This window comes from Apiospora aurea (assembly GCF_038362705.1).
Source record: "Apiospora aurea strain CBS 24483 chromosome Unknown utg000004l_segment0_segment0, whole genome shotgun sequence".
Classification (NCBI taxonomy): Eukaryota; Fungi; Ascomycota; class Sordariomycetes; order Amphisphaeriales; family Apiosporaceae; genus Apiospora; species Apiospora aurea.
The window spans coordinates 5813830-5824730 of NW_027117391.1; the positions used below are offsets into that span (position 1 = coordinate 5813830).

The following is a 10901-nucleotide window of genomic DNA, read 5'->3' on the forward strand; positions in this document are numbered from 1 at the left end:
AGGTTTATAAGCGGCGGCTTTATTATTTTACGGCTTCGGTTTACGCGTTATTTTATAAAAATATAGTATAGTTTAATTATTAAACGATTTTTTCGATTAAACGTACCCGCGTTTTTTATTAGCGCGGTGTTTTTTTTTAAGCGTACTACGGCGGGTATATTTATAAGCGGGCTACGACGTTATTAATACGGCGCCGCGTAATTTAATAGCGTTTTAAACGGCGTTATATTATACGCGGCGATAATAATATCGAGAAGTTATTACCGCGTTAATTAAGGGCGAGGCCGGCTAAGCGAAGCGGTTATTATATTAAACGTTCGCGGTAAGTTTATAGCGCGTCGTAGCGTTATATTATTAAAAATTACTCGATAACGTAAAAAATTATTTTTAAAAGCGGCTATATAAATAGCGTAAAACGATAGGCGGCGATTAAGCGTTACAAGTATTAAACGCCGATTTTAACGCGGTTATATACGGGCTCGGCGTAATAAGAACAAACCGCGTTTACGTATATTACGCCTCGATTTTATCGGTATATATTTTTAACGTTATTTATATATAATTATATATTTATTTAGTTATAACATTAAGTAGTTTCGTTTATTAATTCCCCCGGCGATAAAGTATATAAATATAGGATTTTATTAATATTAACGTTATATATAATACGTATTATAACGCCGTAGCCGGTTTATATTTACGATACGTTTACGGGGTATTATTAATAAGCGACGTAGCGAGGTTAAGTTTTTATACGATTATATAAAACGTTACGGCGCGAATAGTAAGCGTTATACGAAACGAAGGCGGCGGCGAGCTTAAACCTAGGCCCTATTCCACCGGCCGTTCTTCGTGAACGTATGCCCATTTGGCGTAGGGTAAGCGTCGCGCACGGGCCCGTTCCCGTAGGACGGCTTCACGTAGGACGGCGCGCGTCGATTGGCGCGCGCGCACGCCCCGGGGGGCCCACGTGGGGTTGGGGTTGGGGCGGCGTGGTCGAGCTGGTGTGGTTCTTTTTCTTCGGCTTGGTTCATTGGGAAAGAAAAAAAAAACAAAAAACAAAAACAAAACAACGACAACAAGAACAAAGCCAGAAAAAAAAAAAAAAAAAAAACGACATGGCGACCCCGAATGGAGACAACAGTAACGACGACGACGACGACGACGACGACGACGGCGCGCAGGCGGCGGTCGCCTTCGACCGGCCCCGAGGGGTCGTGCTCTGCCTCTTGTGCGGCGTGGGCGTGGGCGCGGCGGCGGCGCACTTCCGCAACCGGCACCGGTTCACGGGCGCGCGGCTCCAGCGGGTGCTGGCGCGATGCGGGTCGGTCGAGGGCGGCGCGCGCGATCCCGCGACGGTCGCGCTCCCAGCGGACGGGGGCGCGGCGGTCGAAGGGCTCGCGCGGCTCGCCGGCTACGCGTGCGCGCGGGATGGGTGCGCGTACCGGACGGTAAACTACAACAACATGCGGCACCACGCCCGAAAGGCGCCGCACGCCGACGCGGCGGACGGGCGTACGAGTCCCGGCTGGACGCGGGTCACGCTGCAGTCGTATACGCCGGGGCGGCACGCGCGGTATTGGATTGTCGCCGCCGACGACGACGACGACGACGACGATAACGACGACGACGACGAAGAGAAACAGGACGGCGAAGGCAGCGGCGAACCGGGCGACGGCTGGGAGCAAATGCTCGCGGCGTACAGCACGCAGCTAGCCGCCGAGGAAGCGGCGCAACGCCGTGTCGCCGAAGCGCCCGCGGGACTCGACGGCGACTCGGTCTGGGTGCGCGAGATGGGCTGGGCGCGGCACCTAGCCGGGAAGGACCTCGTGGCGCTGTACGAGGCGAGCGCTGGCCCGGTTTCGCGGGCGGTTCGGGCGAAACTACGCGACCGCGGCGCGCGGGCGGAGCAGGCGCGGCTGGCGCGGCTCGCGGGCGCGTTCGACGGCGAGGTGGCGCGGTCGCTCGAGCGGGTGGCGTGGGTCCCGCACGAGACGCTTCGCTGGCTCGAGAGCATCGACCCGAGCAAGCCGGCGGGCCGGCCGTTCCGCGCGAAGGAACACGCCGACACGATGACCCGGTACCGGGGGTACTGGCAGCGTTATCTCTGCTACTGCGTGCGGGCGCACGGGCTCGGGCGCCAAGAGGCGGAGGCGCAGCGGGGGGTCCGATTCGCGGACCGGCAGTGGGACGCGTTGGCCGACGTCGTCGACGCGCTCGAGGAGGAAGAGGAGAAGGAGGAGGAAGACGACGCCGCCGACGGCGAAGGCCGGGACGCGCGGGGGCTGTTGGGCCGCGCCGTTTTCCAGTTCTGCGTTTACTCGCTTCAGCAGAAACTCGGGGGCCGGATTTTCGAGAGCCCGCTGCTGCACTTCGCCGCCGTACTCGGGATCGACGTCGAGCGGCGGGCGTGGCGGGCGGCGAAGAACTACACGAACCAGCTCGCGGGGCTGCTCTGGTGCGGGCGGGTGTTGCTGCTCGAGGCGGCGTTCGAAGGCCAGCCGGACGACGCCGAGGCGGTTGACGTCGACGCCGTCGAGCACTTTAAGCAGGAGCACCGGGCGTGGCTCGCGGACGGCTCGCACACGCCGGTCAGCACGATCGTGCGCTGGATGGCGTACGGGAAAGGGTTCCGCCGGCAGGAGGGCGGGACGTCGGCGGTGCGGTGGGAAACGGGGCCGGAGAAGGAGATCTTGTACTACTTCGGCCAGCGGATCCGGCTCGGGGCGTTCCGGCAGGGGGCGTGCGCCGTCGTCGACGAGGCCGAGGCGCTGTTGGGCGAGCTTTGCTTCGGCGGCTGGGGCGCGCTGGCGGCCTCGCTGGATCTCGCACGCGTCGTCGATACCGTGATGTTCGAAGGGGCCGGCCGGTCGTTTGCGACGCACGAGGCGAACCGCTGGCTGCGGCCGGGCCACGCGCGGCTGGCCGAGCTCGCGCGCGCGGCGTTGTGGGACGGCAAGCGACGGCGGTGGCGGAACGGACCGGTACGGGAGTGGCTCGGCCGGCTCCAGGCCTTCCGGCGCGCCCACCTCGTGAACACGCACGTTTGGGGCGGACAGCCCGGCCGCGGCCCGGAGATCATGACGCTGCGGCACGGCGATACGCAGCAGCTGCTCCGGAACGTCTTCGTACTCGACGGGGAAGTTATGCTCGTGACGGACCGCGATAAGAACAAGGCGATCCGGGGCATCGGCCGGAAGGTGGCGCGGTTTCTGCCGGCGCGCCTCGGCAAGATGATGGTCGCGTACGTCGTCTGGCTGCTCCCGTTCGAGCGGTTCGTGGAGACGCAACCCGGCGTGCAGGGGGCGGCGCCGGCGCTCGCCCCGCTACTCTGGAGGGACGGGCGGGTGGGGGCGTGGCAGACGGCCGAGCTCAGCAAGCAGCTCGTGCGCGTGACGGGCCAGCACGTGGGGGTCGAGCTGTCGGTGGCCGATTACCGGCACGTGGCGATCGAGCTGGGGCGGACGGTCCGCGGGCTCGTCGTGCGGCAGCTCGAGGTCGATCTCGCCGGCGACGACGACCGGGGCGGCGACGGGGCGACGGTCGAGGACGCGGCCACGGGGGAGGCACGCAAAGGGGCGCGGTTCGAATCGGTATGGGATCTGCAGGCCACGCACGGCAGCGCGGTAGCGCGGCAGCACTACGCCGTCGACGTCCGGTTCCCGAACCAGCTCCAGCCGCAGATGGTAGCGAACTTCCGCGAAATCAGCCGGCTCTGGCACCGCTACCTCGAACACGGCAATAACGGCGTCGATTTTCACGGCAAGAACGGCGTCGATTCTCACGGCGGCCACGGCGAGGAAGCCCCGAAAAAGCGACGTCGCAGCACGCACGAGCAAGCGGACGAAGATCCTATTACGGCCACGACGCCGGCGGCGAAGCGGTCCGAACCTACGCCCGACCCCGCGGCCGAACGGCGGCAACAAAAAGCCGACGGCGCGCTTAAAACGCTACTAGGCAACGGGGCGCGTTGGCGGTCGGCGGAGCAGGAAGACGCGGCTCGTCGGGTGCTAGCGCTAAAAGGAAACGCCGTGTTAATCGTTGTGCTCCCTACCGGTGCGGGCAAGAGCGTACTATTTTTGTTGCCGGCGGTACCCGCTATGCACGCGGGGGTAAGTCTCGTCGTCGTCCCGTTTACCGCGCTGATTAACGACCTCGTGCGGCGCGCAACGGACGCCGGGCTAGACTGCTTACATTGGCAGCCGGCCGAGGTCGAAGGGCGCGACGAACAAGCCCGGGTCGCGCGGCTCGTCGTCGTAAGCGCCGACGTCGCGACGAGCAGCGAGTTTCTCGCGTACGCGGACAGCTTACGCGCGAGGCGGCTGCTTCGGCGTATTTTCGTCGACGAGTGCCATACCGTGCTGATGGACGCCGCGTACCGGCCGCGGCTCGAAGAGCTCCGGGAGCTCCACCGGTTCGACTGCCCCGTGGTGCTGCTCACGGCGACGCTGCCGGTGCGGCTCGAACGCGCGTTCCGGCAGGCGATGCTAGCTGAGGAGGCCGCGATCGTACGGGCGCCGACGACGAAGCGGAACATCCGATACCGCGTTACGACGGTTACGCCGGGCCCGACGGCGGTCGAGGACGAGGTAGTACGTACCGTGATCCGGCTACAGCGCCGCTGGCGGGACGACGAAAAGGGGGTGATATACTGCCGAACCCAGCAAGCGTGTGAGGCGTTAGCGGACAAGGTCGGCTGCGCGTTTTACCACAGCGGCGTGGACGAGGCAACGCGGCAGGCGCGGCTCGAGGCGTGGATACAAAGGAAGGCCGACAACCACTGGATCGCGGCTACGACAGGGCTAGGGACGGGGGTCGACGTCCAGGGGATCGTGGCGGTGGTACACGCGGGGCTACCGTACGGGCTAGTCGACTTCGCGCAGCAAACGGGCCGGGGCGGGCGGCGGGAGGGCGAGACGGTCGATTCGGTCGTCGTTTGGGACGGGCGGGCGGCGTGGCAAGCCCCGCAGAGCAGCGACGTCGAGCAGCTCAACCGGCAGGCGATGACGTGGTTCGTACAGAGCGTTGACTGCCGGCGGGTAGGGCTGGGGACGTTTCTCGACGGGCAGGGCCTAGACTGCGCGGGGGTTCGAGGAGACGCGTGCGACCGTTGCGAACGTCAAGGACAGGGTCCGGGTCAGGGCCCGGGCCTAAGTCTAAGTGAGGGCCGGCTCCAGCGGTGGTACCGGCAGAAGTACGAGGCCGACCGGGTATTACAACGTTGGCTAGACGAGGTACGGGGAGGGAAATGCCCGGTCTGTTTTATAAAGTGGCAACAACGAGGACGGCCGGCCGAGCTTAAAAAAAATCTCGCACGCATTTACGTCGTGCCGTACGATCCCGGCGGCCGCGTATAGCGCGTGGCGAGAGAAGCTGCGATTCGGCGAGTATAGCTGCTGTTACCGCTGTGGGCTACCGCAGGCGTGGTGTACAGGAGCGGAGGGCGAAGGGGTGGCCGGGGGCGGGTGTCCGTGGATCGACACGGTGCTCCCGGTAGCGATGCTCGTCGGGACGAGCCAGTCGCTACAGAGGCTGGTACGAGAAGCGTTCGATATAGACGCGAGCGACGAAGCGTATACCGGGTGGCTTTGCCGAACGCGGCGGGTAGACGGGGTAGTTGCTACGAACGCTTTCGCGACGTGGCGAGCGATTATATTGTCGTGTTTTTAGCCTTTATTTTTCGAGTTTTATTTTTTTTCTTAGCCCGGTTCGATGAATTGCTTTCGTATTAACCTTGTGTACTCGTTGTTGAGAGCGAAATCTAGAGCTTTTATGTCGTTGATGTTAGCTTTTTTGCGGTCTTAATCCTGGTCCTAGCCGTGGTGGTCCTGGTGGTCCTGGTGGTCCTGGTCCTGGTTGTTCCAGGGTAGGTACAGGGTAGCTCCAAGGTAGGTACAGGGTAGCTACAGGGTAGCTATAAGGTAGCTTTAGTATTTTATGGTGGTCCTAATTGTGTTAATTTAATTCTTAGATAAACATAAGTGGTGTCATTCTGTCCGGAGTTGTCTGTTCCACGGACTCGGGCTATAAGCTCGTTGATGTTAGCCGTCGTGGTCTCGGCCGTGGTGGTCCTGGTGGTGGTGGTCCTGGTGGTGGTGGTCCTAATTGTTCCAAGGTAGCTCTAGGGTAGCTATAGGGTAGCTCTGATATTTTATAGTAGTCCTGGTCCTAGTAGTCCTAGTTATATAAAATCTACGATTTTTATGCCGTTGCTCCGTTTAACGTTCGCTCGAGGGCGATATCCTTTCTAACGATGGATCTTGGAATACGGGTTTGAGTCGGCCTTTGGGTTTAAAACGGCGCGGTGGTCCTGGCCGTGGTGGTCCTGGTTGTTCCAGGGTAGGTACAGGGTAGCTACAGGGTAGCTTAAATCTTTTATGGTGGTCTTATTCTTAATGGTTCTAGTTGAGTTTCTTTTTTATCTTAGCCCGGTTCGATGTATTCTTCTCGTATCGACTTTGTTAACTCGTTGTCGAGAGTGAAATCTACGGCTTTCATGTTGTTGATGTTGGCCTTTTTGCGGTCCTGGTCCTGGTGGTGATGGTGGTCCTGGTCCTGGTGGTCCTGGTCCTGGTGGTCCTGGTGGTGTTAGTCCTGGTGGTCCTGGTGGTGGTGGTTTTAGTTGCTCTAGGGTAGCTACAGGGTAACTAAAGGGTAGCTACAAGGTAGCTTTAATATTTTATGGTGGTCCTAATTGTGTTAATTTCATTTTTAGATAAACATGAGTGGTGTCATTCTGTCCGGAGTTGTCTGTTCCACGGACTCGGGCTGTAAGCTCGTTGATGTTGGCCGTGGTGGTCTCGGCCGTGGTGGTCCTGGTGGTGGTGGTCCTGGTGGTGGTGGTCTTGGTGGTGGTGGTCCTGGTGGTGGTGGTCTTAGTCGTGGTAGTCCTAGTCGTGGTAGTCCTGGCCGTGGTGGTTTTGGCCGTGGTGGCCCTAATTATTTTAGGGTAACTATATAAGAAGCTCGACTATGTCTAGATATCCTATGAGGGAAGCGAGCATTAAAGGAGTTGCTCCGTTCGACGTTCGTGACTCGAGTAACTCTTGTTCTCTTTACCGGTAAAAGAAGGGTAGTGCGGCGTGCGGGAGATTTCAAAGTAGTTACAGGGTAGTTACAGGGTAATTACAGGGTAGCTTTAGTTTTTTATGGTGGTCTTAATTGTGTTAATTTAATTCTTAGACAAACATGAGTGGTGTCATTCTGTCCGGAGTTGTCTGTTCCACGGACTCGGGCTGTAAGCTCGTTAATGTTGGCCGTGGTGGTCCTGGTCGTGGTGGTCCTGGTCGTGGTGGTCCTAGTCGTGGTAGTCCTGGCCGTGGTAGTCTTAGCCGTGGTGGCCCTAATTATTTTAAGGTAGCTATATAAAAAGCTCGACTATGTCCAAATATCCCATGAGGGAAGCGAACATTAAAGGAGTTGCTCCGTTCGACGTTCGTGACTCGAGTAACTCTTGTTCTCTTTACCGGTAAAAGAAGGGTAGTGCGGCGTGCGGGAGATTTCAAAGTAGTTACAGGGTAGTTACAGGGTAATTACAGGGTAGCTTTAGTTTTTTATGGTGGTCTTAATTGTGTTAATTTAATTCTTAGACAAACATGAGTGGTGTCATTCTGTCCGGAGTTGTCTGTTCCACGGACTCGGGCTGTAAGCTCGTTAATGTTGGCCGTGGTGGTCCTGGTCGTGGTGGTCCTGGTCGTGGTGGTCCTAGTCGTGGTAGTCCTGGCCGTGGTAGTCTTAGCCGTGGTGGCCCTAATTATTTTAAGGTAGCTATATAAAAAGCTCGACTATGTCCAAATATCCCATGAGGGAAGCGAACATTAAAGGAGTTGCTCCGTTCGACGTTCGTGACTCGAGTAACTCTTGTTCTCTTTACCGGTAAAAGAAGGGTAGTGCGGCGTGCGGGAGATTTCAAAGTAGTTACAGGGTAGTTACAGGGTAATTACAGGGTAGCTTTAGTTTTTTATGGTGGTCTTAATTGTGTTAATTTAATTCTTAGACAAACATGAGTGGTGTCATTCTGTCCGGAGTTGTCTGTTCCACGGACTCGGGCTGTAAGCTCGTTAATGTTGGCCTTTTTGTAGTCCTGGTGCTGGTGGTCCTGGCCTTGGTGGCCCTGGCCGTGGTGGTCCTGGCCGTGGTGGTCCTGGCCGTGGTGGTCCTGGCTGTAAATGGAGAATAAACGTCGGCTAAAGTTACGAAACTAAATAATATATCTAAAACTCGGTTAGCATTGCATTCTTGTAATCCAGGTACCTAAGTGTGGTGATATGTGGATGTTAAGGTGGATAGTAGATAGACGGGCATTAGTGGTAATGGGAAGAAGTGGCGATAAAAACGAACTATAAGAACTAACTTACCTCTCAATAATGTAAAACGCAGTGGGTGTTACGAGTGGAGTATCGAATGGGATAGAAAGGGCGTGGTGATCGTGGTGGTGGTGGTCCTGGTGGTGGTAGTCTTGGCCGTGGTGGTTTTAGTTGCTCTAGGGTAGCTACAGGGTAGCTACAAAGTAGCTTTAGTATTTTATAGTGGTCCTAATTGTGTTAATTTAATTCTTAGACAAATATGAGTGGTGTCATTCTGTCCGGAGTTGTCTGTTCCGCGGACTCGTGTTGTAAGCTCGTGGATGTTGACCTTTTTGTAGTCCTGGCCGTGGTGGTCCTGGCCGTGGTGGCCTTGGCCGTAGTGGCCTTGGCCGTGGTTGTTTTAGTTGCTCCAGGGTAGCTACAGGGTAGCTACAGGGTAGCTCTAGTATTTTATAGTGGTCCTGGTAGTGGTAGTCCTGGTGGTGGAAACGAACCATGAGAACTAACTTACCTCTCAATAATATAAAACGCAATGGGTATTGCGAGTGGAGTATTAAATAGGACAGAAAAGGCGTGGTGATCGTGGTGCTAATTGCGTAAGGAGCGGATTAATAGCCCTAGCCGTGGTGGTCTTAATCGCTTTAGTGTAGCTATAGGGTAGCTATATAGTAGTTTAAGTATGTTATGGTGGTCTTAATTGTGTTAATTTAATTCTTAAATAAACATAAGTGGTGTTATTCTGTCCGGAGTTGTCTGTTCCACGGACTCGGGCTGTAAGCTCGTTAATATTAGCCGTGGTGGTCCTAGTGGTGGTAATCCTAGCTATAAATAGAAAATAAACGTCGGCTAAAGTTGCGAAACTAAATAATACATCTAAAACTCGGTCAGCATTACATTCCTACAATCCAGGTACCTAAGTGTGGTGATATATAAATGTTAAGGTGGCCGTAGTAGTCCTGGCCGTGGTGGTCCTAGCCGTGGTGGTCCTGGCCGTGGTGGTCCTGGCCGTGGTGGTAGTGGCGATAGAAACGAACTATAAGAACTAACTTACCTCTTAACAATGTAAAACGCAGTGGGTATTGCGAGTAGAGTATTAAATAGGATAGAAAAGGCGTGGTGATCGTGGTGCCAATTGCGTAAAAAGCGGATTGAGGGCTACGACAGTTCCCTACCGAAGTTTATGAGTTTGTGTGGTACATGAAATTATTTTGGCGAAGGCTCCATTAAGCTTAAAGTCTATTGGATAAAGCTTATGTAAAAGGCGAAGGTAGTTGTAACTTTACCTAGGCTACCTCGGCAGGAGAGCTGTGTACAGGTTCACGATGCGATTCGAGCGCAAGGTCCTGTATACGGTAGGAAGACGGAGATGCGTGGTGATGAGAGGAGTGTTGCTCTAAATGAAGGAGGAGAGCCCGGTGACTCCCTAGGCCCTATTCCGCCCGGTTGGCGTAGGGTTCGCGTCGCGCACGGGCCCGTTCCCGTAGGACGGCTTCACGTAGGACAGCGCGGCCGGATTGGCCGGTCGCGGCCCCGCCCTACTTAGGGTAGTTTTATAGGGTGGTGGGGGCCCTGCAATTTGCGGAGCTGGCCCGTCGGAAAGGATAATAACGACGACAACCCGTTGGTTTGCGAAGCTGGCCCGTTGGAGACGATAATAACGACGACGACAACCCGTCGGTTTGCGGAGCTGGCCCGTCGGAGACGAAATATTTTATATAGGGTGGTGGGACCCGTCGGTTTTGCGAAGCTGGTCCGTCGGAGACAATTAATAATAACGACAACGATAACCCGTTAGTTTACGAAGCTGGCCCGTCGGAAATAGAATAGTTTTTATAAAGTAGTAAAACCCGTTGGTTTTGCGAAGCTAACCCGTTAGAGGCGATAATGATAACGACGACAACCCGTTGGTTTGCGAAGCTGGCCCGTTGGAGACGATAATAACGACGACGACAACCCGTCGGTTTGCGGAGCTGGCCCGTCGGAGACGAAATATTTTATATAGGGTGGTGGGACCCGTCGGTTTTGCGAAGCTGGTCCGTCGGAGACAATTAATAATAACGACAACGACAACCCGTCGGTTTGCGGAGCTGGCCCGTCGGAGACGAAATATTTTATATAGGGTGGTGGGACCCGTCGGTTTTGCGAAGCTGGTCCGTCGGAGACAATTAATAATAACGACAACGACAACCCGTCGGTTTGCGGAGCTGGCCCGTCGGAGACGAAATATTTTATATAGGGTGGTGGGACCCGTCGGTTTTGCGAAGCTGGTCCGTCGGAGACAATTAATAATAACGACAACGACAACCCGTTGGTTTGCGAAGCTGGCCCGTTGGAGACGATAATAACGACGACGACAACCCGTCGGTTTGCGAAGCTGGCCCGTCGGAAACGAAATAGGTTTTATAAAATAGTAAAACCCGTCGGTTTTGCGAAGCTGGTCCGTCGGAGACAATTAATAATAACGACAACGACAACGATAAGGTTAGGGGTTAGGGTTAGGTTAGGGTTAGGGTTAGGGTTAGGGTTAGGGTTAGGGTTAGGGTTAGGGTTAGGGTTAGGGTTAGGGTTAGGGTTAGGGTTAGGGTTAGGGTTAGG

The 10901-nt window shown here is 55.9% G+C and overlaps 2 protein-coding genes across 2 annotated transcripts; both read left to right on the forward strand.

Moving 5' to 3' along the window:
* Positions 1 to 1118: 1118 nt before the first annotated feature.
* On the forward strand, positions 1119 to 5357 carry PG986_006593 (uncharacterized protein; the record flags this gene model as incomplete). Its single annotated transcript, XM_066842815.1, has 1 exon — positions 1119 to 5357. The coding sequence occupies one exon, from the start codon at positions 1119 to 1121 to the stop codon at positions 5355 to 5357; it is 4239 nt and encodes a 1412-aa protein (XP_066702677.1).
* Positions 5358 to 6721: 1364 nt separating this feature from the next.
* On the forward strand, positions 6722 to 8190 carry PG986_006594 (uncharacterized protein; the record flags this gene model as incomplete). Its single annotated transcript, XM_066842816.1, has 5 exons — positions 6722 to 6949; positions 7183 to 7356; positions 7590 to 7763; positions 7997 to 8019; positions 8082 to 8190. The coding sequence occupies 5 exons, from the start codon at positions 6722 to 6724 to the stop codon at positions 8188 to 8190; spliced, it is 708 nt and encodes a 235-aa protein (XP_066702678.1).
* Positions 8191 to 10901: the final 2711 nt, after the last annotated feature.